This window comes from Eublepharis macularius, chromosome 4, assembly GCF_028583425.1.
Source record: "Eublepharis macularius isolate TG4126 chromosome 4, MPM_Emac_v1.0, whole genome shotgun sequence".
Taxonomy (NCBI): domain Eukaryota; kingdom Metazoa; phylum Chordata; class Lepidosauria; order Squamata; family Eublepharidae; genus Eublepharis; species Eublepharis macularius.
This window is the reverse complement of record NC_072793.1, coordinates 104,027,386-104,054,844: the sequence shown is the minus strand read 5'-3', so window position 1 is coordinate 104,054,844 and position 27,459 is coordinate 104,027,386. Positions and strand designations below refer to the sequence as shown.

Here is a 27,459-nt window from a genome sequence, read left to right as displayed (position 1 = left end):
GGATATATAATCTTTGTTTTTCAGCAATATCCTGACTATTATGCAATAATTAAAGAGCCCATAGATCTGAAGACTATTGCCCAGCGAATACAGGTAAAGTAACGTTTTAAGGATAACAGTTTAAATATAGTATAGAAAGGGAATGTAGGAATATTTAAATATGTATGGTAATGATAATGAATTTTAAAGTAATGTCATGGTTATCTAGAGGCAAATGTCTGTTTAGGTTAATAAGTATAACATGTCCCCTTAAATACATGTTTTGGGACATTGATTGATTTGTCTCTGCAGTGATGACAGTGACCCAATATGACCCAGAACAGTCTAGATTCCTTATAGTATTTTCAGAAATACTAGTGAGGAGAGCAGCATATGTTTCGTAGAGCAAACCTGTAAACTTGTATGTCTGTTTTGCTTCATGCACATTCCTAATTGACATCAGGTCCCCAATCATGCAGTGAAATAAATATGCGTCCCTGTTGCATGTGATGGCTTATGTGTGGTTTTCCTATATAGAAGTAGTATCTATGTCAGAGATCAATAGTCAAGGTACCCTAAGATCAGACAACATCTATCAGTTTATTTAAAAGCACTTTATTAATTCTGTCGTTAAATACCAATGTATGTGTAAAGAGAGCCTTGAGTCACATAAAATCATGATTAATTTTAATATTAAAGTTGAAAGGAAATAACAATTCTTGAATTAGTAGGAGTTGTAACTTTTATCTGTGATTCTAATTACGTTTTGATTTTAGTCTCTCCTAGCACAGAGTACATCTTTCCAGAGCACCAAATCAGCATTTATCTTATTTGATCTTTGTAGCTTTCATTTCTAAATGGTTGGAAACAGAAATCTTTGCTTCTTATGCAGTAAAGTGGTTATGTGCATTAGCACTGGAAAAGAGAATTATTACTCTCATCAGGCTAATGTGAGGAATGCCATTTGTTCTACCATAATCTTATGTCTTTAATCCCAGCCACCATTCTCCTGTGCTAAGTAGTGTAGAGAGGAAGCAGTATCCCAATGAAAAGTTACAAGTGGAGAAAGGGCTTCATTAGCCCCATCCTTAAGCTTTCTTCTTGCAATTTCCCTTTTTAGTCAGTTTTTCCCCAGTCCACATTTACGGGTCCAGATCACCTATTATGAGAAAAGTAGATTATATGGGGAAGATTTCAGGCAGGGGAGGATTAACCATCCCTCTGCCTGCTGGTACTTCCCTGAAAATTCCTCTTCCACCAGTGGTTTGTGGAGGAGGAATGGCAGCCACTGAAGACTAAAAACAGGAAGCTTGCAAGCGGCGCGGGGGTACTTTAAACTTTAAACCCTCTGCCCTTGCTTCAGCTGATTGGCGGAGACTGCCAGTCAGCTGGAGCAAGGGTGCAGGGTTTAAACGCCCCGGAAGCTTTCCAAAGCAACCCAAATTGCTTCAGAAAGCTTTGATTCGGGATTCCCAAATTGAGCCTGTGATGCTGGGCCCGATTCGGAAATCCCAAATCTTTATGATCGCCCCTAGTCATTAGGGTGTTCTCATAAAGAAAATATTTAGATTCCTTTAGTTATTTTTAAATACTTAGTAAACTTCTATGTTCCATAAGAATTTTCTGCACTCTTGTTTTAATTTACTCTACTGATCTATATAATACCTAATTTTATACATTCAGATTCCTTATTGAACTTATCCAGTGTTTTCACATTCCAAAAATTATTAGGTTCTCCCAGTTGATGAGAACCAAGGACTAATTAGAGCTGCAAAGAGATTAATACATTTTTTTACAATTATGTTATACATGATATAATGCCTACATATTAGGAGAACAAGCTGTAAATTTGTTCTTTTGTTTTATTTATATTAATTATAGAATGGAAGTTATAAAAGCATTCATGCAATGGCCAAGGACATAGATCTGCTAGTTAAGAATGCCAAAACCTACAATGAGCCTGGGTCTCAAGTATTCAAGGTTAGTTTTAAAATATTTTTAACATTAAAGTTTAATTTCTTGTGTCACTGTACCATTGGGCTTTTAAAATTTAATTGGATCTTTTAAAAAAAACCCTGGTTTTCTCTCTTTTAAAAATAACTTAGTCCAAAATGGCATCTGAGTGTGTTGCAGACACGTTAAAATCTACATCCATAATCTTTTAAAACTGAATATGTAAGACTCCATTAGACTAACTGGGTATTTCTTTAAAAGAGCTAGGGGGAAATACTACTTTTAACAAATAAATATAGTGCAATGTTTATGTAGTAATTATGTTACAAATATTTAGATTCCACTAACCATACAGCATGGACATTTAGTAGCCATGCCATGACAAAACACTTTTCTGCACAGAAATAACCATCTCTTGTTTCTCACAAGTTTGGGCACTGAATCTTCAAGTAAGTCAGCTCGCCGTTTGTGAGTGTGTGTGAGTGAGTGTGAGTGTGTGTGTGTGTGTGTGTGTGTAGCCTGACAGAAATACTGTATGTCACCATTGCTAGCTTTTGCAGACACAGGGTTGGATTCTACTATCCATGGATGAAAGAACTGCAGATTTTTCTCATGTTCTGTTCCCTCCAGCAATCCTGTCTCATCCCAGGAAAGTTTATTCCCACGATTGCAGGACCCATATGGTTTAGTAGTCACTCAGGTCAGAAGACTGGCATGTGGAGGCAGTGAAATTGCCCTGTCTTCCACCACTGTGGCTGTTAGACAGTGTGGGACCCTCAGCTCTGAGAAGAAACTTTCCTGGTGTCACAAACAGCTGCTGTGGGGAGGGGAATGAGGGAACTATCTGTGAACAACATCATCATCCATTGACAGGTCACAATATCCAACCCATAAATTCTCTAGGACAAAATACTTCTGAATTGTTTTAAGTATTGTAGTGTAGCTTTATTTAGAAGCAACCAGATAAGTTTTAATTTGTTAACGTGGCTAATCAGTGTACATGCTTGTACAGGAACAATACAAATTAGAAAACTGGAAACAGTGTAAATCAGTGAACAGCTGGAGGTACCAGGAGTGGCTTCCTCTACATTATTTGAATCCTTTACCAGCAGGATGTATTGGCCTCCTGTATTTTAAGTTCAGTTATGACCTATGTAGACCATCTTCCATTAAAGCCTTGAAAAAACCTTGTGAGTTGGAGCCACTAGCCATATGCTTGGTATACTTTGTAGATACGAGAATAGTTCTTGCGCAAAAGCATTGTTTTCAATTTCAAATGTTGAGCCAGAGCCTTTCCTCGTGTTGCTATAATGAACAAATATGCAGGAAAGATGGATAATAGTACATCTGCGTGAAGAAGCAAGTGATTAACATTTTAGGACGAGCTTATTGAAGATGGCATCTCTATCCTGTGGGAAGTAATGGTTAAGTATGTGTTTTGCCAGAGACCAGAGATCTTTTGAGGGATTTGGATGGTCAAGAAAGCTCAGAGAGACAAGATGTCTTTGTAATGTGCATAAGGCTTAATAAAAAAAAACATTGTCCACAAACAAAGACAGTGGTTTCTTATGTCCCGTTTAGTTGCTGGGGGCTTCCTATAGTGCTTGGTCTCTGGTGAAGCCCACTAGCTACTTCTTCCTTTTAATACTTTCTTTAGTCTGTTAGGTGCTGCCTTCCCAGACTAGTGACACCTGGAAATCTGTTAGATCAATCTGGCTTAGGGCCAGTGCCTGCACCTGGAACTCTTAACCCTTTATTAGGAAGGCTGAATGACTAGGAGGAAGTAACCCAGTAGCTACTAATGGCTATAGAACCAGTTGCCAGTATACTGGAAGCCGGAATAAGGGTCACCTGACCACACCATCCCTAATCCTTCTCAGGGATCCTTCTGCTTTGGAACTGTCTGTCAACCATATGCTCCAATATTTCAGATCAGATGCTGCGTTTTGGCTCTGATTTGGAGCTGTGCTCCTCTGAAGATCAATTAAGTTTGAGGTTCTTTTTCAAGAAGACTTGCTAGAGGACTGTAGGTAATATCTGTCGCTCTTCCATTTATCAGAATGGTTTTCTAGAATGTTATACTATAAAATATTTTGCACATATTTTCCAAGTACCATTTGATAGTACCATTCCTTTTTACCCTTGGCTTTAATTAATTAGCTGTTTTATGGTCTTCTTCTGATCTGAGGTATGTTTTATGGATATTTATCTACTCTTGGCTTGTTTTTAACAGCTTGTTTTGTTTTTATATGGATAATTTATGCCTTGACATAATAAATAAAATTGATTGCTGATTGGGATGCCAGCTATACTACCAATAGATTTGGCTTAAGTTCTTTCTTTTATAGGGGAGAACTTTGTAAACAATGGGTTTGGTGCTTACATTACTCAAGGCAATATGGTTGTCAGTTGAAAGTGTGGCTAGCTTCTGTAGCAGTTCAAACATATATAGTCACACTTCGCTATGTGTCTGGTTGCACATGCATAAAGCGGTTTTTGTTTGTTTTGATATTTTGAACCTTCTTTCTGGTATAACTGCCCCAAATGATCCTGTCTGAAAGGTGTAACCTTACAGTATTTTTAAAAATAAAATATTGATTACTTCACCACTTCAGCTTATTTTCAATATAGGATTTTTTTTCCATTTTCTTTAACAGGATGCAAATGCAATAAAAAAAATATTTAATATGAAAAAGGCGGAAATTGAGCATTCAGAATTGACCAAATCAAGTCTCCGAGTCAGGTATAAATGGAATAAATGTATATAAATTACTGTTATTTTCTCTTTAAGAAAAAACTGTAATAATAATTCATATCAAGTATTATAGTAATTGATCTAAAGTATCATTGGCAGTGAGTTGTCAAAAGGCAATTGTACCCCCATTATTATGTAGCAAGTTTCTTTATTTGTGCTGTGGTATAGAGACCACTGCATTGGAAAGATTCATTCTGGGACTTGACTGAGTAGGCAGTGCATTACATTTTATTACATCTTTTTGTCTCCTGATCTTGACTTTGTAATAGTGGAGACTAGAGAACACTTTGTGTTAAACCTATTACTGAACATTGTTGGAAATCATGGCCTGTTGATTACATTCTGTTGAGAAAACAGTGTCTCTAAAATGCAGCTATAGTTAGGGGAGGCCTCTGCGCATGATGAATTGAGATGTCCCAATCACATTCTAAGTTTTATCACATCATAAGTTTAGCTTCTCATTATTAGGGACTACTACTGGCATTGAAAACGTTATTATTAATAGAGTTTATGCATGATGAAAGTTTCTTTTGATGCAGTTATTTTAGTTAGCAAGTGAAAAATATGGTGTATATAAATACAGCTTTAAAATTCAGAATGGAAGAAGCAAACTTGGGAGCAAAACAGGATATAGCATTTAAATTATACACGTAATGAAATAGTGTTTCATTTCCCACTACATTATTAACCTTGTGAAAAGGAAGGAACTATAAATATGAAACTCTTTGTATTCTCCTCTTGAATCCCAAAATGATAATTTTTTTTAACCTTTTCAGAGTTTAAAACTCTTGTTTTGTTCTCATGGTGTCTCTGCAGTTCATCGACGGTCTTCCTGTGCAGGCACACATGGGAACTGCGCACGCGCAGGCCTGCCGATACCGGAAAATTTCCAAAGCTCAACGCCACTAGGGGGCGCTCCCGCCTCTGCGCGCTTGCGCAGCCGTTTTCCCGCCGAAATGGCTCCTAAGAGGCGGAGCGTCCCCCACATACCCGCAGTCTTTCTTTCGCTGCCGATCGAAACAGGTTTCCTGGCCCGTTCGCCGCGATGTCCGAGACTGCGCTTTTCAAGAAATGTGAGTCCTGTGGAGGAAAGATGACGAGATCGGATGGCCATTCGTGCTGTCTTTACTGCCTAGGAGAGACGCATAACACCCAGGCATGTAAGCACTGCCGGGCGTTTACTTCGAAGGCTAGAGCGGAGTGGGCGGGTCGTTTGCACGCGTCCCTTTGGAAGCGGTTCATGATCCATCTGAACCTGCAAAGGCGACGGAAAAATCTGCCCCACGACCCGGCCCTGGTTCAACCAGCTCTCGAGCCTCTCATTCCCGCCCTTCTCCGAGTCAGTCGGAACCGAGGACTTCAGAGTCACGAGCTGTCCCGGTACGGAGTGCTTCGGAACCGGCTGTCACCGGCACGGAACCGTCGGGTCCAAGTGTCCATCGGAACCGTCCATCGTCGTTGAAGACGCCCTCGAGGTCTTCGCAAGATCCTCCGGAACTGACCCCTCCTCGGAGTCGGACACCTTTGGTTCCGAGAGCGACTTCTTCTGACCCGGTTCCTTCCGAACCATCTTCAATTCCGAAGAGTCGGAGTTCGACGGGAGAGAAGGAGAAATAGAAGAAGAAGCGCAAGCATTCCAGGAGCGATGCAGCAGTTCTTGAGAGCATCATCTCGACTCCACCCGTTCCTGCTGAAGCTCGCTCTATACCATCGAGGGAGACCCACCAGGGTTCAGGTGACCATCGCTCGCCCCGAAGCCCTCGGAACCGAGCAAGCTCCGCGGACGATGTTATAATTTTAGACGAGCCACCCACACCATCAGGGCGGCCACGGTCTACCTCTCGAGACCCTTGTTCCCCGAGATCTTCTGAGGGCAGCAGGGGTCGGACCCGTCATCAACGCAGTCCTATAGAAGTAGGTCCCGAGATGAGCGTTATAGTGAGCCTGCTTCTTCCATCTATCGGGCTTGATCTTCTCCTGGTTCCGATCATGTGTACCGTAGGGACTCTCGGTCCCCTTCATTCCGGGACTATGTTTATGATGACCCTCATTGGACACCACAATACTCCGAACGGGAGCATCCTCGGGGCCGAGCTCGTTATAGCGTCTCCCCCTTGTCTGATTCACCTGTCAGAGACATAGGGCCTGCTGACGAGGCTTCACCAACTGACGACTTCAGAGCCTATAATGGTCTTCTACAGAGGATGGCTAAGGCCCTGGACATCGAGGTGTCGTCTTCCGAATCTAAGTTCACAGACAAGATTCTCCAGCATATCTATTCAGGCTCTACACCAACAGTGGCCTTTCCACTCATCGATGGCTTTGCTGATCTCTGGAAGGGTCTACACCCCAAACCGGCCTCCACTCCAGCCACCAACCGTAAGGTGGAGAATTTGTACCGGCTTAAGGATGATACCTATCCATTTTTGTCGGTCCATCTGCCTCCTTCTTCACTTGTCACTGAAGAAATGCAGACTAGACCCAAACGGGTCGATGTCTGTCCCGGCCGACAGGGATAGCAGACGCATAGATGCCATGGGACGGAATGTCTACACTTCAGCTGCTTTTGGAATTAAGGTAGCTAACTATGCAGCCGTGATGGCTGCATACCAGTTGTTACTTTGGAAGAAGGTAGCTGCCTTCATCCCCAAGCTCCCAGAAGACCAGAAGGTCTTTCTTCAAGTGATCCAGGAAGAGGCGGTGAGATTGTCCAGGCATCAGATCAGTACTAGCCGTAGTGCGGCGGATACGTCAGCGAGAGCGTTGCTATCAGCCGTGGTCCTCCGCCGCTATGCCTGGTTATGTACCACAGCACTTCCTCCAGACACAAGGAATAGAGTGGAGGACCTTCTGTTCGAAGGGACTACTCTTTTTTCGGAGAGAACAGATGAGTTCCTCTCAAAGAAATGGACTGGCAGGCTGACGGCAAAATCATATGGGGTGCTGCACCAGACTCCCTACCAGGCTCCGAGACCGTTTCAAAGGTCGTTTCAACGCTACCGTCAGTGACGCTATCAGCCTTATCAGGGGTACGGCTATCAATCGCAGAGGTCATACCAGAGTCCTCAACCTGGCTATAACAGGCATAGGCAGAACCAGAGGGGTCGGGCCGGCTCACACCAGCAGCAGCAGCCGAAGGACCAGCCTCTGATACAGAAAAATTTCTGACACTTACAGGGCTCTGACCCATATTTCGGAGTCAGACTGTGTTCCTATTTGGCCACTTGGCGTTCCATTTCCACTGACGTTTGGGTGTTGTCTATTGTTGCTGTTGGATATAAAATTGAATTTGTTGAGTTACCTTATTTACGTCTCCCTGTCTTTACTTCTGATGCACCCACAAATGAGGTCTTCGTTGAATTGACCGCATTGTTGCAAAAAGGGGCCATTGAGGAAGTCCCAAAGTCGGAGTCTTGGTTGGGTTTCTACTCTAACCTCTTTATGGTAGAGAAAAAGGATGGTGGGCTGAGGCCCATCCTAGATCTCAGAACCCTGAATAAGTTGGTTCGGGTTCGAAAGTTTAAGATGGTCACTCTTCAAGTGGTCTTGGCTTTGATACCCCCTAACTCTTGGTTTGCGGTCTTGGACCTTAAAGACGCTTACTTCCATATCTCTATGTTTTCAGACCATAAGAAGTTTCTCCGCTTCACGTATAGTGATTGTGTTTATCAGTACAGAGTGCTGCCTTTCGGGTTGGCATCCGCACCAAGGGTTTTTACAAAGTGTATGGCCGTAGTAGTGGCCCATTTACGACTCCAAGGGTGTTGTATTTTCCCTTACCTTGACGACTGGTTACTAGTAGGGGATTCCCCTGCTCAAGTCACGAAACAGGTGTCTCTAACGTTGGAGGTGTGCCTGCAGTTGGGGTTATTCGTGAATCATAAAAATCACAGTTGACCCCTGTTAAATCGATTCAATTTATTGGAGTGATCCTGGATGGTTCCAGAGACGCGGGGTTTTTACCTGAGGATAGAGCACACAAAATTAAGGCTTTTATAAACAGAGTAAAGTGCTGTCGTTTTCAGCCTGCTAGAGTACTGCAGTGCCTGTTGGGGTGTATGGCCTCTACAACTGCAGTTGTGTCTCTGGCCAGACTACGTATGAGACCACTACAAATGTGGTTTAATTATGTTTTCTCCCCTGACCGAGATTTGCAGAGTAAGAAGTTTTCTGTGCCCAGGCAGGTGGTGTCTTCTTTGGACTGGTGGTTGGATGATTCAAACCTCTTTGGGGGTGTACAATTTGGTTATAGACAACCACAGATTACGGTCACTTCAGATGCCTCACTTCTGGGTTGGGGGGGCCCATTGTGAGGGTGCCTATGCCTATGGTGTCTGCTCAGAGGATGAGGGTAAGGAGCATATTAACTTGCTAGAGTTAAGAGCAATCTTTTATGCTCTGGTTTCCTTTTCAGATGCTGTCCAGAACAAGTCCGTGCAGATCTTGATGGACAATATGACGGCGATGTGTTACGTGAACAAGTAGGGCGGAACAGCATCGGTGTCCCTGTGCACCGAAGCGGTGAAGCTGTGGCAGTGGGCCCAGGAGCGCTCGAAGTGGCTGCAGGCTGTGCACATTTTGGGGGAGTCGAACTCCTTGGCAGATCACTTGAGTAGACTGCAGGGGGAACAGCACGAGTGGTCTCTCCGGGAAGAGTATCTTCTCCCTATCTTTGCTATGTGGGGGTCTCCGCAGATAGATCTCTTCGCTTCGGAAGAGAACTTCAAGGCCTGGGACTATTGTTCCAGGGGAGGAGTGGGACGAAAGTCTCTTGGGGACGCGTTTCAGCTCAGGTGGTGGGGTAACCTGTACTACGCGTTCCCACCGTTACTGCTGCTGGCCAGGACCATCAGCAAGATTCAACGGGACGGGACATCTGTCATCCTAATATCCCCGTTCTGGCCGCGCCAGCCGTGGTTTCACTCCCTACTTCAGCTCCACGTTCAATCCTTCGAGCTTCCGGTGGTTCCAGATCTCCTTTCTTGGAGGGGGGTCTTCCACCACAACATCGAGAAGCTAAAGTTAACGGCTTGGCTCATCCAGCAGGATTCTCTTTCTCCTCGGCTGTAACCCATGTTCTGGAGAATGCTCCCAGAGATCCTGGATTTTTTGTGGGAGATTAAACAGACGGGACTAGCTAACAGTTCTGTGAAAGTGTATTTGGCGGCCATTTCTGCTTTTCACCCTCCCATTGATAGGAGATCGGTGTTCTCTCACTATACATCCAAGTTGTTTTTAAAGGGGTTAAATAATCTTTTTCCCCCTGTGAGGGACATTGTGCCACAGTGGTCACTACCTTTGGTCTTATCGCATCTAATGTCGAGACCCTTTGAGCCCTTGGCTTCTTGTTCGTTGCGGTTCTTGACCCTAAAGGTGGCCTTTCTGGAGGCTGTCACTTCTGCCAGGAGGGTAGGAGAATTGGCAGAATTATCTTTTGACCCACCATATTTGAAAATATACAATGAGAAGGTGGTACTTAGGACCAAATTGGAGTTTTTACCTAAGGTGGTGTCTAGTTTTCATTTGTCTCAGGACATTGTGTTACCGGTATTTTTTTCCTTCGCATACCTCTAGGGCTGAGAGAGCCTTGCACTCCCTAGACGTTAGAAGGGCACTCCTATTTTATTTAAAAAGGGTACAGCCTTTTCGCTTAGATACCAATTTATTTGTTTGCTTTGCGGGACTCAAGAAGGGACGGAGGGCCTCTTCCCAGTCTATTTCTCGTTGGGTAGTTCAAACCATTTTGATGTGTTACAGGTCAGCGAACTTACCTTGTCCCTTAGCGGTGCGTGCTCACTCCACTAGAGCACAGGCTTCGTCAGCAGCGCTACTGAGAGGTGTTCCTCTCCATGACATTTGTAGAGCGGCAACTTGGGCCTCTGCTGATACGTTTGTACAACATTATGTCCTGGACATTTTGGACAGGAGGGAAGCAGCTGTGGGCACTGCCGTGCTACAGTCGATGTTCCTATAAGCTGAAACAGGGGGAGATGAACTTGGCAAGGATGATATATTTATCGTCTTAAGTTGTCGGTTGTGTTGTATCTAATAAAAATGTTTTTACTTACCTCCTCCCGTGTGTTAAGCTCTGTAATCTTCCCATGTGGGACTGCACAGGAAGACCGTCGATGAAAACAGGTTTTACTTACTATAACTGTTGTTCATCTAGGTCTTCCGTGCAGGCACACATGCCCTCCCTCCTTCCCCGCTAATCTCTTGGTTTATTCCTTGCAGTATGTCGGCAAAAGAGGACTGAGGGTATGTGGGGGATGCTCCGCCTCTTAGGAGCCGTTTTGGTGGGAAAACGGCTGCGCAGGCGCGCAGAGAGGCGGGAGCGCCCCCTAGTGGCGTTGAGCTTTGGAAATTTTCCAGTATCGGCAGGCCTGCGCGTACACAGTTCCCATGTGTGCCTGCACGGAAGACCTAGATGAACAACAGTTATAGTAAGTAAAACCTGTTTTCTGTAGGACAGCCATGGGAGACTTCAGATCTCAACTGTCCCAACCTCCCACCTTAATAGATTTTTCTGCCTGTGGGTCATATAAGGAGGTTGGGACATGCCCCTTTCCCTCAGTTGTTTCTTTGCCACTGCAAGAAGAGATTAATTCCTGGGTGGGCAACAGAAAGAAAAGAATGAGTCAGAAAATTCTAACCTCTGCTTGTTTATTTTTGCTGTTGATATGGCTCAGAAAGGCACTTCAAAAATGCTAAAAGTATGAAAGAAAAATGGTCCAAATTGTTGACCATTCCTTGTGCTTTGTGAGAAACATCATGTTGCCAAGTGTCTGGTGTTGAAACCGTTTACACCAAAAGCAAGAAGTGATAGAGCTTAAAAGCTGTGCTTTGAAAAAAGATGTCAGCATCTAGTGATGTTAGAAACATCTTTGGAATAGGGCTGAAAAAGGTGTTTCAGAGAAGCATTCAAGATCATCTTTGGTTCAAACAGTTTTAAAACCAAAAAGCTGCAATAAGAGTGAAGGGATGACATGCCAGTTCTACCTAAAGATATGTCTGACAACACATAGTGGCGCATGATGGGACCTCCAGCAAAGCTCTGCAAAATTAAGAAACTATAACACCAAGAGATGTTTAAAGGGCTTGCAAGCAGCGGCGGGGCCCTTTAAACGCAGCCCTGAAGCTTTCCGAAAGCTTTGGAAAGCTTTGATTCGGGATTTCCGAATTGGGGCCCTCATGCTGGCCCCGATTCGGATATCCATAATCTTTCCAGATCGGCTCCTCTTCGGGTATTTTTACCCGAAGCGAATACCGAAGCGCACAGCCCTAACAGAAACATGATGTTTCTTAATGTTCAGTGGTGAAATTGGAGGAATCCTCCACTACTGCCTAGAACCTATTAGAGAGCTCTTTTCAACACCCAAATTGACAATGCTCTAAAAAAAAATTAGTCTTGAGACTCGTTTTAAAGTTCATATCTAAAATTGTTACACAGTTCCATGTTAACTAGAATGTAGTATTACCATTCTTCTTTCTCTAACCTACTGAAAGTAAAGAGCCCTGACACCTTCCAACATCAAATAAATTTTGTTGAATTATTTACAAAGAGATCGAGTTAAGAAATTATTCTTACCTTTTCATCTGCTACAGTGGACCACACATGGGATACAGTGTTTCTCAGAAAGGTTCTGGTAGACAAATACCTTGCAAACCTACAGTGTGGTCTTTTTCCTCTGTATTTATCAGACGCTACTCCCTAGTTAACGCCTGGAAAGAGGCACAAGTGAACACGAGCTACATATGCATAAAGCAGAGCTACATATGCTGTTCACCTGGGAGCCCACACCTGACATCTACTTGATAAGTTAGCTTGCCAGTCTCCCATGCGGGACTGCAGAAAGGTGTAAACACAGCTGTGCTTACTTGTAATTAGTTCATCAAGTAATTATCTATGCAAGTACACATTTCTCTCTTCTATCCTGCCATGGTTTCTGCTAGCATTGTGGCTTATGAACTCTTTCATCAACTCAGGGCTACTGACCCTCTCCCTTCTCTTGTGACTCGGACATGGGAGAAATTGAGGAGAGAGGGGAGTGTCTCATACTCAGGTGAGCTCTGGAAACTTTCACCACTGGCTTGCATATGCGCAATTCCATGTATGATTCGCAGATGACCAGTAATAAGTAGGGGTGTGCAATTTGGGTTTCCGATTCGGGATAAATACCCGAATCAGACCCAATTTATAAAGATTTGGGATTTCCTAATTGGGCCCAGCATTCTGGCCCCAATTCGGAAATGCCGAATCGTAGCTTCCCGAAGCTATTCAGGTCACTTTGGGAAGCTTCAGGGCACTTTTAAACCCCACAGCTGGCTCCAGCTGACGGTGGAGGAGGATCCCCCACCCCGTCGGCCAGCTGAAAGGGTCCTTTCCCTGCTACTTGTTTGCAAGCAGCTCTTTCGCATACCGAAGCAGGGCAATAAGTGGTTTCTAAAGTGGCCCCTTCAGAAATTGCTTATTTCCAATTCTTTTCCTGCTTTGGAAGTTAATGTGGTGACAGTTCCTTTTCCTCAGCCTGGAGTTTCAATAAATTCCTTATGTTTTCCAAAGTAGTTACCTATTTAATAAATTCCAGTTAAAGTAGTCATGCTCCTACTGGATAATTTCTGTGTCATTTACTATATCATGTCAAATTATATTTTGTTTGAGCAATGTTTCATCTCTATTCAGAATTATGCTTGTTTTCAGATTTATGCTATCCATATCCCATTGTATTGCTTATTGAGTGTCCCAGCCATTAATCGTTTTTACTTACACTGTGTAAACTGCCTTGAGTCTCAGTGAGAAAAGGACACTATAAATAATATAAAAATATAAATACTTACAATACTACAGCTTTTGTTAATTACTTCGATAACGTTTCAATTTGCTTATAAAATATGAAATAGCAACTCACCTTTGTTATTTTTCTGCCTCTCAGATCACAACAAGTCTTAAAATTTCTCTGACAAAATATACAGGTGTAGGTTAAGAGTGTGGTTTATTTCATTATACATTGCATTTGGATTTGTAACCTTTTCCAATTTAAAATTTGCATTTTTATCTGCCATTGCATATTAGAACAAAACTGAGGCTTCAGGTTTTCATCTGCCTGATTCCGAGAAGTATGAATTCAATAGAATTTATTTCTGATCACACCTGAAGTAGTCTTTTAGCACTAGACATTGATTCCATCATTGTACCTAAAATGAGTTTTTTGATATAAAATTTAGTAATATTTACTATACCACTTTTCACTCAAATGCAATGGCCAAGCTTCTTAACTTTCCTTTCAAAACTTATTATATAATTTTAGTACTTTAAAAACTGCATCCTGACCATACCATTTTGGTTCTCTGGTGGATTTCTTTTTCTCACTTTTTGTGGTTTGTTCGTGCTTCATAAAGGACTACAAATTTGGCTGCTTCCAAGCTGACAGGTCCTTCCTCACAGGGTAAAGGCAATGTTGTTGATGAGAGAAATTCTGCTAATAAATATTACCGGTGAGTCTTAATTTATAGATGTCATTCAGTTATCTATCCATTTTTATCATTTCTCTCTTTTTCTTTACTTCCATGTGTCCAACTCTGCCTTTGTTTGCACATGCAACAGCTTAAAAGTGTATTTTAAGAAATAAAATGAAAGAGCTTGGATATTATAGTATCCTTTGTTTTTCTGGAACCGAATTACCTGGCATGGTTGTTTAGATGGCATAGAAGTATTTGTTGCCAAAAAGAACTTCCATAAGTCAGGAACACAGCTGTTTGGCCTTCCTAGTTATGAGCAAGACAGAACTAAGGGCTTCTTCATACATGATGATTTTCAGTCATAGGAAATGTGTACATTATCAGGTGTGGCCAATATGCATGCATTTATTTTGGGCAATAGTATTCTTTTGATAGAACAAGGAACACATGCACTATCTTATCTTGCAGTTATTAAGCAGAAGTTGCTTTGCTTGGCAAGGGTGAGGTCTGCAAACTCAGGGCACAAATACGTGTCTTGTCTTAGAATACTCTGCTTTTTGACATGCTCAGGAGAAGAAACAGCTTATGCTTGTTTTACAAAATTTGTATATTTCTCACCAAGAAACTTTATAGAATTGTATAAGGTATTCCTTTTTTGTTAATGCCATTGAAATCTTAATATACAAAACAAACCTGAATGCATCCACTTAGGAAGTAAGCTATGCTCTAGCAACTACCTAAGAAAATATCAGCAGATGATGTATTGCGTGTCTGTCTCTGCTCAGTCTTAGGTTTCTGTTAGTGTTTTTTGGAATTAGTAGCTTAAATAGAGAGGACCTTTCAGATTTTCACAGGTTATCATCCCTCCCCAAACACACACAACAACCAACCACCCTTCCAGTAGTGAAGAACCTAAACCCTTAATCACGAAGTGTCTTCTCAATCTGCAGCCATGGAAATGCCTACCACAGCTTCCCTAGAGTTTGCTCTCGGTTTAGCCACACAATTCCTTTAGTAATTCCTTCTGCAAGTAAATTGGTCCACCAAGCAAAACACTCTTGCCCTGACAGTCACAAATCTTACTTCCCTTAAGGAGGCAAGAAAAAGCAAACTTTGTTGGGAAGATCATGACCCCCCCACCCATGGAGAAAGGTGGTCCTTCAAGTATGTGGGACCTATGCTATAAAGTACTTTAAAGGTCTGAACCTTAGAAAGTATGCAACCTGTGATTCTCCTCTGCCCACCAATCCAGGTGAGGGTTGCTCACATACTTTCCTCATACATCCTAGTTTAGGGCCTCCTAGGCACATACAGAAGGTTTTTAATAGTGAAACAGAAAATAACTCATATTTTTGTGATACTATTTCTTGTTGATTTACAGACAACTGGTATGAGTTGCCCAGTCTCATTAGTATTGTTAATTCGGATTTCTTTGAATTAGCTTTCACAAGAACCTATTAAATATAAATATTGGCTGCATTTGGAAGGAAAGTGGAATATAAGTTTAATAATTGGCTAAAATGATACAAGGTAAAATGTATATGCAAAACTGTGTTGTCCATTCGTTTTATTCTGTACAATTTAATATTTTAAATGTGTGTTCCTTTTTCCTTCCAGAAGGGATTTTGTATTCAACTGCTGTGTTCTTTTACCCTTTACAGTAACAAAAGAGCTGTCCAAGGAGATCGTTTATCAGCAATAACCATGGCATTGCAGTATGGATCTGAAAGTGATGAAGATGCTGTTCTGGCTGGTAGGAACTGCAAAAACATTGCCAAATCTGCAAAGCAGAATTATGAACACACTTTTCTTTTAGGTTCCAGATGGGTGTCAACCATGTTAAATTATTAGAAGCTTTTCAAATGTAAATGTTTATTTACTTCACTTTTACCCCACTTTTCATTGCAGACCCCCCTTATTCATTGCAGACCCAAAGCAGTTTACATAGTCCTCCTTTCCTCTTTTTTTTAATCCTTACAACAACACTAAGAGGTAGAATAGCCTGAGAGTGTGTGAATGGCTCAAAGTCACCAAGCATCCATGGCAGAATGGTGATTCAAACTGGGTCTTCCGGATGCTTGTCTGACGCTCTAACCACTACACCATACTGGCTTGTCTATCTGTCAAAAACACTGAAGTTCAGACAGAACAGAACACTGTCTTCAGTAAGTGATTTTACTTTGTAAGTAAGATTTTACTTTGGAGACATAATCAGATTTTGTTAAAAAGCATTCATGAGGGAACTCAGCCATTTCAGTCAGTTTAGAGTATCTCTGGTAAAATAATGTTTTCTGTGCTGTCCCCTTTGCTATGATGGTCTGCCTGCACTCTTTGAAGCAAGATAGATGGTTCTCCTTCCTTTGAGGACCATATCTGATATAGGGAACTGCCCAATCAAAAGGCCCAGGATAAAGCAGAGTTGAGGGTACAGCACATAGTTAATTGAAGTTTTTGTATCTTGTGAAATAACATAAACTTCATCTATGAAAAATGTTCTGTATTATGCTGACAGGCAACTTTGCAGACTCAGTGAGGCTCAGACCTTTTGCAATTACGCCAAGTCTGTTTAGCTACATCATCGTAGTATTGTATGTGGCAAGTCCACATGCCTTATGAGGAAAGTTAAATCAACCATCTGGCATAAGATTCAGTACTAAGGAATCCTCTGCATGGTGCGGTCCCATGAATGCTTCAGTGGCTGTGTTAACATGGATCATCCTCCAGAAAGTAATACCTGTAACTGTGGATGTGGTGGGTCAGATTCTCTTTCATCCTCCTTACCCATGCATGCAGACCCACACTCTAAGACACTAGATTTTCAGCATTTGAATCAATCTGGAGGATTAGAAGAATCAGCATGGATGTTTTTTCACTATTTTAACAAGCCCCTTGAAGTTCTTCAGTACACTTTAATCACTCCTGAATATACGCCTATTTAAAAAAAAAAAGAACTTTGCACTAGATAAGAAAAAATCTAGTAGAGAGTAATGGTGACTTTCTTGTATTGGAGCTCAAAAATCGTTTTGGTTTTTATGGCACTAGCCTTTACTTCCATGTGGGCTTCTTTAAACTTCTTGCATGGTGATTTCTAATTTGCACGCTTGAATGTCACTGTGAATAGACATAAAGTGTTTTCCACGTGCCCTGACTTAATCTGGATTGACCTCTTGCTCTCTGTTGATCAGACTGCTCATGAACTATGTGGCCATATTTGATACTGCTAGCTAAATGCAGGTAGAAAATCTTTTGTCTGCTTTGTAAAAAGACAACTAGCAACATCTAGTAAGGGACTTGCCTATGTTAGAGCTGTGAAACCAGTTAGGTGAAACAAAGTAGTTAAATTCTTTTTCATGAGAATCCAATATTACTTTTGCTATTTCAAATGCTGCATGGTATAGTCAGATCTCGGAAGTTAAGCAGGGTCAGCACTTAGATGGGCAGCCACCAAGGAAGACTGAGCAGGAGAAGACTATGGCAAACCACCTTTACTTTTCACTTTCCTTGATAGCCCTGTGCTGGGATTGTGACTTGACAACACATACACACACATTTCAAATGGAGGCAGTCATGCTAATGTTGTATAATTGTTTCACCACTTCTAGCTGCTGCTCGTTATGAAGAAGGGGAATCAGAAGCTGAGAGCATTACTTCCTTTATGGATACTTCCAATCCTCTCTATCAGCTTTATGATACAGTTAGAAACTGCCGGAACAACCAGGGGCAGCTTATATCGGAACCTTTTTTCCATTTACCCTCCAAGAAAAAGTATCCTGATTATTATCAGCAAATCAAAATGCCAATTTCATTGCAGCAAATCAGGTAAAATGGATGTAACAGTCTCCAATCCTGAATGGCTATGAAAGATGCTTTTGGGCTGGGACGGGGGAGGTGATGTTAAGCCATGAATCAACTATTTTGACTTATACCCTGAAAAATCTCTGTAGTCTTTAAGGTGCTACTGGACTCAAACTATACTCATCAACTACAAACCAGCATGGCTACCCACCTGAAATTATTTTTATACTTAAAGATTTAAAGTTTTCTTTATATGTGTGAAAAAAATTTAGGAATCTTCCTTGTTTTTGAAGATGGGGGATTAGTGAGATGAATTGATATACGAAGTTAAATCATTACTTTAAAATTGCAGAACAGTGATGCAGATTTTTATTGTGATCCAAATGAAGTAAGAGAGTGCATTCTCGTAAGCAACTACGTGACTTTACCTGTATCATTAGTAGTTTTCATTGAGTTGTCATCAACTTGTAAGATATTGAGACATCACTTCATCAACAAAATCCTGTTAGAAGAATAAACAGTAGTTCCTTATTTTTCTAATGGGTTTATTTCATGCTTGGTCAAAGTAAAGATCTGACAGTTATATTCAAGTAAAGCACTGTCATGCATCCATCTAATTGTTGAAATAATCAATGCCTCTCTCCATTTAAAACAGTTTTTAAAACTACTATATAGTATGGGAGGTATTGCTGTTTCTTGATTTATTTTCGCACTTGAGAAGAATTATGAATAAAGCTTTTCTTCTCTTGCAGTTGACTAAGGCTCTACATCCCTCCTTTTCTGTCTACGGAAGAGCTACTCTTGGGAGGAGGGTGGGGAAAGTTGTTCTCTGAAGTGAACAGAAGTGGATGGCTTATAGTGCAATCCTAAGAATTACTCCAATCTAAGCTCACTGAAATCAGTGGGCTTAAATCAGAGTAACTGTTCTTAGGATTTCAGTGTTAGTGGCCTAGTTCACTGTTTTTAAGTGTTTAAATTCTGTTTTAGAAAAAGTGGATGTTTTGCAGCACTGAAACTAGGTTTGATTGTCTCTTCTACAGAACAAAACTGAAGAACCATGAATATGAAACACTTGACCATTTGGAATGTGATCTGAACTTGATGTTTGAAAACGCCAAACGTTATAATGTTCCAAATTCAGCCATTTATAAGAGAGTGTTGAAAATGCAGCAGGTTATGCAGGTAGAGTTTCACACTTGGTGAACTGCTGTGTTTCTCAGTTCATTTTTTGTAGGAGGTAGTATTAATGCATTTATATCTGCCTTGGCATGCTGCTTTATGATATTAATTCTTCTCAGAAAATACAACATTGCTGTCTGTATTTTAACTAGGAGTGTGCGCAGGAAAAAGTTCGATAAATTTGGATTCGGCAATACCAAACTGGAAAAAAATTTCAGTATTCCCTAAACACCAAATTCATTTTCTAGTCGTTTCGGTAATACAGAGCAAATTCGGTAACATTCACGGTATCAGTCATTGTTTCCTATGAGAAATTCAATTCCTGTATATCCAGTGGGGGGCGGGGGGAGGTCATTTTCAGACTGAATTTTACCAAATTTGCAGGGAACCTATTGCTAACTGTTCTCTAACAACCCCTCCAAGTTTCATAAAGATTGAACCCCGTTGGGGGGGGGGGGCATTTTATGGCCTCCAGAGATGGTGTCCCCACCTTATGGGGAAAACTATCTGGGGGCTATCCAGGAGGCTGGGGGTGGCATTTTGCAAGCAAAATCCACCAAATTTGCAGGTGTCTTACTTTTCACTGCCCTCTAAAGACCATCTAAGTTCCAGGGAGATTGGACCCTGGGAGGCTACTTTATGCCCCCCAAAGGTGCCTCCAGCCATTCCATTTGTTTCTATTGTGGGGGAAAAGTCCAAGCTGGTTCCCAGAAACACATGGACCAAGGCTGACATGGCCAGAGGCACACTCTGAGATACAAGCTCCAACAGAACCAAACTAACCCCCCCCCAAAACCTCCAGAGCCCCACTGAGCAAGCTGACCACCCACTCTCAGTTGTTCCCAATGATGAGAAAAGTTCTTTCCAAGGGGTGCCCATACACAGTTCAAGGATGGTACAGCCAAAATGCATTCCCAAATGCAAGCTCATTGCTGGGGAAACCCAACAGAACCAAACTGATGCCCCTGAAAAAATCCCAGTGCCCCTGAGCAGGCTGACCAGCCACTCTCCATTGGTCCCTATGAGGGTCAACATCACACCTGAGAATTACCCAAACTAAAATGAAGCAAGGGATACCCTTGCAACTATAAGCAAACTGAAGCAAGGGGATGAACTCCCCCTCACACACACACCGAACCAAACTGAAGCAATGGACATTCTTGCAACTTAGCCCACACCAGAGAATCATACCCATTCCACTCAAACCAAACTGAAGCAAGGGACACTCTTGCAACTGAGCCCAATAGAACCAGTGTAAGCATTGGGTTCAGCCAGTGAGGGAACATCACAGAACAGAACCAAGCAATATCCAGCCACAAGCACAAGACAATGGCATGCTCCAAGCACAGTTGCATAAGATGTAAATTGTAACACTTTTAAGAGTATCCTATTTCCACCCACTGGCCTCAGGCTGAAACTGACTATAACTCTTGGGAAACCCAAGTAATTCTCTTTCTGTAGCAGCCTTCATCAATAGCTGTCCTTCCCTCCCATCCCTGCAATGAGGGAAGTTAACATTAGAACAACAACTTATTAGAACCACAGATTACATCAGCCATTCTTCTCCCCCCTCCCCCTTGCAACGAAGAAAGTTAAGTTTACTTAACATTAGTTTCATTTGGGTGTTTCTGTGATACTTGATGTGTGTTCTGGGGCCCCTTTTTGTACTAATTTCACAGTACTTCTTGTACTGTGAAATTTGAACTAATATGGGCTGGTGATTTTGCGGTGGGTGTGGAGGGTGGGTCCAAACTGCAGTGTTCATTTGTTGTGCCAACTGAATCCACTGTCTTTCTCCTGCTGGTTTTCTACCTAACTTTTAAGTCTTGGGAAGAGCATTTTTCCTCACCACACAGACTCCCAAAAGGTGGGCTCACCTCATTCACTCTGAAGGTCCAAAGTTTGGAAATTGAAGAGCAGCATGTTGACCTTTAGAAAGACCAACTGCTCAACTCTCCAGGGGAGCAGGTGTGTGTGATGCAAGGTGACAATGTCCCCCTCATGGGAAATGATGCACTTGCTCTCCACTCTCGTTGGAGAGCATGAGAGGAGCTTCTGGGCCTTGAGAGAGAGGTCTGGCCAAACTGCCTCCTTCTTGGTCCAGTAGCTCAGTGGATCAGTGGAAAGCAACTCACAGGGCTCTAAAAGGTAGTCCTTGACTATTGCCACTGCTGAATCCTGGCTCATATGCCTCATGTTCCCAGAGGAGCTGAAGGCATGCCAGAGCATTTCTATGGACATCTGAACGCTGGCCATGGGGGGACCCTGCTGAGAAAGGGCAGAGGGGGACCAGCAGAGCTCCCCATCCCCTCTACAAACAGGAGGCTCCTCTTGGCCTGCCTATGCTGAACCCGCAAAAAGAAGGCATCTTTCACACTTATGAGAAGCTCAGTCTGCTTGGTGAAGATGCCCTTGATGTGTGGGTCACACATGGTCGCTAACACATACAACTTCTCGATGAGAGGCTGCAGGTGGGACATGATGCCCTGTGTTTCAGTCTTCTCATGAATGTGTGCAGTCCTGGAAACAGGTCTGCATGTCCTGCATCTGAGTGCAGGAAGGAGGCCATAGCCCTCTGAAGCATATGTCCCAGAGGAATAACCAGACACAAGATCTCTGCATCAGATGGGACCAAGACCGTGAATTCCTTGAGGGGCCTCAGGACTTCCACTATGTGGGAGATAGTGAGCCAGTCCTCTGAGCTGAACTTACCCTCCCCACTCTAAGTTTCACTCTCCCAAGAGCCACACCGTGAGGGTGGCCTGCTGCTCCACCAAATGCTTAAGCATGGCACGAGTGGTGTTCCATTGAGTGACAACATCAGCGATGAGGTGATGCTCTGGCACACCTGTCCTGTTTCTGGCACAGTTAGTGAGCTGCTTTCACGCTGCGTGAGAAGTGACTCGTGAGTCACCGGCATTTCTGGAGGAGACACTGGAATTCACTAGTTGCAGAATCCTCAGGTTCCTCAAAGGAACCCAGACCAAGCATATCCTTCACCAGGAGGTGAAGTGGGTTGCACAGTGAATGTTCTTGAGGCCCACTTTCAATGCCGCCTTCTTCATGTTAGCGCCACCATCAATCATCAAGTATCACATGGCAACAAAGCCCTCACCTTTGCAGTCCACTAATTTGCTTCTGATGGTGGCAGCAATGATCGTCGTCGTCCTTCTGTGCAGCCCCACATTGGGGACTGCGCAGGCGCAGGCCAGCCGCGGAAAGGATTCTTTTAGCTTCTAGAAATGTGACGGGGATGGTCGGGTCCAGCGCGCATGCGCGCCGGTGTTCCCGCCAATTTTGAACATACAAATACCCGAACGTCCCCGGCATTCCCTCAGTTCCTTTTTCGCCGCCGTTCGAAAAGGTTCTTTAGCTAGCGCTTGTCTCTTCGGAGTTTTTTTCTTCTGAATTGGTGTTTTCTTGATCCATCTGTGGGAATCACCATTGGAATGTCGCAGACCTCTCTTTTTAAGAAATGCCAGCAGTGTGGCACGAAGATAACCCACTCAGATGGTCATGACCTGTGTCTTATCTGTTTGGGCGAGGGGCACGTCGTGGAGCGCTGTAAGTTTTGTATGGCCTTCACCCCGAAGGCGAGAAACGATCGCAAGGCCAGGCTTCGGGCCTTCCTCTGGGATGCGAACCTTCTCCCCCCCAAGCCGTCTGGCTCGTCCGGGAGCAAGCCCAGCTCCATCGCTCCTTCGCCGGCTCCATCCCGTAAGTCGCCGGAACCGCTCCCCTCGGAACCGACGGGACCGTCCATTCCGGGGGACCCGACTGGCCCCGGTTCCATGCGTGGGCCGTCCAGCCGGAAGACAAAAAAGCGCACCTCATTGAAACCTTCGGCCACCGAGGCTTCTTTGGAGCCCCCGCCTAAGAAGGCAAAGGCCAAGTCCAAATCCAAAGGCCGTGCTTTATCGCCGGCCCCGACTTCATTGGCTGGTTCGCCTTCCAGGCCTGGCCCTCCTGCCGTAGACGTGAGAGGTCTCCACACCCCGTCGCCTCCGCGTACGCCTCCTCCAGAGATTCCGGACGACTACGAGTCGTTTCCTTGTTTTCCGGAACCGTTCCAGGAGTTTGAACGCTCCCTGCCTTCCGCTCCGGTTCTGTCCGAGGTCTCCGTTCCGGCACAGCCCATCTCGTCGGTTCCGGCGCCGTTTCACCGATCCACCCCGATGCCTGCTGCTCTACCTCCTTGGTAGCCTGTCCCGGGCTTTGGGAACGTAGCCTCCTGGCAGGATTTTGTGGCTTGGGTCCAGCAGTCCGCCCCCTTCCTGCCTGGTCCTTCAGCGCCCTTGACCGCGGTTCCGGCACCATCGACCCTGCCTCTTCCTCCGCCTGCAGCTCGGCCACTTCGACATCCTTCGGCTCCCGAGCCCTGTTCCTCGGTTCCGGCGGAACGCCCTTCGGTTTCGACGCAGACCCCGGCTGCGTTCTCCGACTCCGAGGATGAGGAGGGCCTGGCGTCTCCTTCCGAGTACTCTTCGGACGCAGCCTCCGACCCTTCTCCTGATGACACGGTGGGGGAGCTCCGTTCGTCGTCCCCTAACGACGACTACAGAGTATTCGCGGAGCAGATGGTTTGGATGGCTGCAGTACTGGAGATCGATGTCGCCTCCACGACCTCCAAACCCAAGAGCAAGCTGCTGGAGGCGTTGTACTCTGGGTCTCCTGCCTCGGTGGCGTTCCCTCCCGTCGAGGACCTCGTCGACAATGCCTTGGCGCTCTGGCAGACCCCTGCTTCCATGTCGCCTACGGCCAAGAAGGTCGAGAAATATTATCGGCTGAAACAGGAGGATTGCCCGTACCTCTTCGCCCATCCGAAGCCTTCTTCCATCATGGCCGAGGAAGGTCAAGCTCGGTTCCGACGCGGTTCCTCTTCGGCTCCATCGGATCGAGAGGGCAGAAAGCTGGATGGCATTGGTCGGAAGATGTACTCTTCGGCTTCCCTGGGGTTCCGTATCGCCAATTTCCAAACGATAATGGGCTCCTACAATCTCTTCTTGTGGAAGCGACCGTCCTCCTACCTCTCTGACCTTCCTGACGATTGCTGTAACTTAGTTAAGGCTCTCCAGGCTGAGGCTCTACGGTTGTCTAAACAACAGATGACAGCTGGCAAGGATGCTGCCGACTCTGCGGCACGGGCAATGGCATCTGCGGTGCTCTTGCGTTGGGACGCCTGGCTCCGATCTACGGCCCTGCCTCCCAAGAAGAAGGCCAAGGTGGAGGATTTCCCGTTTGAAGGTCCCCAGCTCTTCTCCGAGAAAATGGATGAGTCCCTTTCCCTTATGAAGAAGAACCAGCAGACGGCCAAGTCCCTCGGAGTTGCGCCTTCGGCTCCGCAGTCGGGTCCGAGATATCGGTATGGCAGGTTCCGGCCCTACCAGTCCCCCTACCAGCAGTACCAACAGCGCCAGGGGCGGTTCTTCTCCGGCCAATCCTATGGCCACCGTTCCTACTCTGGCCAGCAGCGCCATTCTTCGAGGGGCTCCGGCCGGTCCAAGGGACGACACCAGCCTCCTTCTCCCAAGGCCTTGCGTTTTCCAGTGTTAAAGTGCACATGGCTGCCATCTCTGCCTTCCATGAGCAGATTGATGGGAAGACTGTTTTTACTCATTGGCTGTCCAAACAGTTCCTGAAAGGTCTATTAAAGTCCTTTCCTCCTAGGGCCCATCCTACTCCTCAATGGAGCCTGTCCCTGGTGCTCTCATGTTTGATGCTCACCCCTTTTGAGCCCCTGTCTACCTGTCCCTTGCCCCTACTCACGCAGAAGGTGGCCTTTTTGGTGGCAATCACGTCCTCTAGACGGGTGGGGGAACTGTCTGCTTTGAGGTGTGACCCCCCCTTCCTGCAATTTTTCCCCGGTACGGTCATGCTCCACACTAGCATGCAGTTCCTACCCAAGGTGGTCTCAAAATTTCACCTGCAACAGAAGGTGGTCCTCCCTTCCTTTTTTCCAAATCCCTCATCCCCAGGGGAACGAGCACTGCACACGTTGGATGTAAAACGTGCTTTGTTGTTTTATTTGCATCGCACCAAATGTTTCAGGAAGTCTCCTGCCCTGTTTTTGTGTTACTCGGGCCCTCGCAAGGGCTCACAAGCTTCTGCCCAGTCCATCTCTCGCTGGATTGTGTCTACAATTAAACTTTGTTATCAGCAATCTGGAGTCCGATGCCCTCTGTTGGTCACTGCTCATTCTACTCGAGCACAAGCTGCCTCTGCTGCCTTCCTGCGAGGAGTGCCGCTCCGGGATGTCTGCCAAGCTGCAACGTGGTCCACTGCGGACACTTTCATCAAACATTATTCTGTGGACGTGGATGCACGCCGTGATTCAGCAGTTGGCACGGCTGTCCTGCATTCTTTATTCAAGTAGGCACTCACGCCCGCCCCCATTGGTGAGATGCTAGTTATTCTCCCAATGTGGGGCTGCACAGAAGGACGACGACGATAAACAGGGTTTCTCACCTGTAACTGTTGATCGTCGAGTCTCTTCTGTGCAGACACACGTTCCCTCCCACCTGCCCCGCTGTGAGTGCTTGGTTTACTCAACAGTTTCTCCGGCGGCTCAGGTGAACTGAGGGAATGCCGGGGACGTTCTGGTATTTGTATGTTCAAAATTGGCGGGAACACCGGCGCGCATGCGCGCTGGACCCGGCCGTCCCTGTCACATTTCTAGAAGCTAAAAGAATCCTTTCCGCAGCTGGCCTGCACCTGCGCAGTCCCCAATGTGTGTCTGCACAGAAGAGACTCGACGATCAACAGTTACAGGTGAGAAACCCTGTTTTTCTCCTTCATGTGAGTCTTGTTGAAAACCTCGGTATGGAGCAAAGCTTTTCAGACTCCTATCTGGCCCTGCCTGATGCTGGTTATCCTGCCCCTACACTGAAGGTCATTGGGTTGTCACCAATGTGCAGTAAGCGAGAAGTACGTATGCTGCGCCTGAGGGTAGGTCCAGACTCCCAACTTGGTGCACAGTTCTCCTGGCAGCATGAAACAACTATGCCTTCACGTGCTCCTTGTCAGACTTGTAATGGGAGAGCACCACGGTCCTGGTCAGCATGGTGTGAGCAGGGGACATGTATCAAAGACAGAGTAGCTGCAGCAGCCCTCAGAAGCCGAAGTCGTCTACTATGGAGAAAGGCTGCCCATCTATGGCAATCATCTCCACGATCTTCTGAATGATGAACCTGGATGCCCTCTGGATCCCCTCTCTTGTTACACTAGTGCCATACGCACCAAACATCTCTGGCAGAAATGCTTGGCGTCCCTTCCCTACAGAAAGCCTGGGGGGAGACCCAGGAAACCCAGGCTGGTCATTGAGAGATTATTCACATTCCTCCCTCAACTGACCTGAGACCTATAGTGCTGGCACTGCACATACTGGGAGTCTTCCATCTTCTGGAAGTGCTCCCAGGCATTGGAGGACAAGGGGTGCTGACGCTGCCCTGCAGCTGCAGGCACCCCAGGAGACGCCTCCTGTGAGGCACTCAGGCCAGACACACTTTGTCTAGGCTGGGCAGAAGAAGATGTCTGAGGGTAAAGGGGTAGAGATGTGGGCGTCACCACTTCCACACTCTTTTCCTCTTCCTCTAGCATCCTCTCCTCCTGCCTCACTGTGAAAGGCCTACTGCTAGCCTCAGAGAAAACTGGGAAAGTCTCACTGATGGTGGGCCCCTCCGCCAGTTTCTCCAACATCCTCTGGGTCCCTGGGGTGAGCACAAGGGACAGAAAACTCACGTCACCCAATCCTACCTCAAAAGACACCTCGTGCTGCTGCTCCTCCCACTGCTGGGTGTCAACAGCTGGAGGATGGGGAGCCTCAGCAACAGGCCCTTGCCCAGTACCAGCTCCTGCCTCAGGCACCTGTGGTGGAGGCAGTGTTTCTGCAGCTGCCTCAGTAAACAGGGCCTTGCAAACCCTCTTGCTGTCACCAGAAGCCAGGCTGCTGAATGGCAGCTGCTGCTGTCCCCTCCTTCCCTCTGGTATTATCCCTCTCCTTTCCCCCAGGGCCTCTCTCTGGTCTCCTGTCACTCATTTTTCTGTCCCCTGTAATGTACGCTAACTAGTAACTAATCTTATTAAACAGGCCCACCCGCCCAAAGTACCTAGCCCCAAATGGGAGTTTGTTTTAAAACCTACCTACTACTCTAAAAAAGCTTGCTTTTTGTGGGTCTAAACCTAGAGATGGACACACAAATCACTTTTTAAAATGCCCTATTTAGATATGTGGTGGCACTACACTAATAAGCAGCTTATTTTCTCTTCAGGAATGATGAACTCCAATCTACAGGTAAGCCTATGACAAAAAACTACTTCTAATGTGCCTGGTCTGGCTCCAA

General features: G+C 45.0%; 1 protein-coding gene across 4 annotated transcripts in view; it reads left to right on the top strand.

Moving 5' to 3' along the window:
• The window catches only part of PBRM1 (polybromo 1), an 87,781-nt gene that overhangs the window by 11,655 nt on the left and 48,667 nt on the right, over positions 1–27,459 (top strand). For all 4 annotated transcript variants that reach the window (XM_054976174.1, XM_054976175.1, XM_054976176.1 and 1 more), the window contains exons 7-13: positions 25–93; positions 1,861–1,959; positions 4,590–4,675; positions 14,087–14,182; positions 15,808–15,899; positions 17,749–17,965; positions 18,982–19,123. In XM_054976174.1, coding sequence (XP_054832149.1) covers positions 25–93; positions 1,861–1,959; positions 4,590–4,675; positions 14,087–14,182; positions 15,808–15,899; positions 17,749–17,965; positions 18,982–19,123 — 801 coding nt within the window. The remainder of the gene's footprint in view (positions 1–24; positions 94–1,860; positions 1,960–4,589; positions 4,676–14,086; positions 14,183–15,807; positions 15,900–17,748; positions 17,966–18,981; positions 19,124–27,459) is intronic.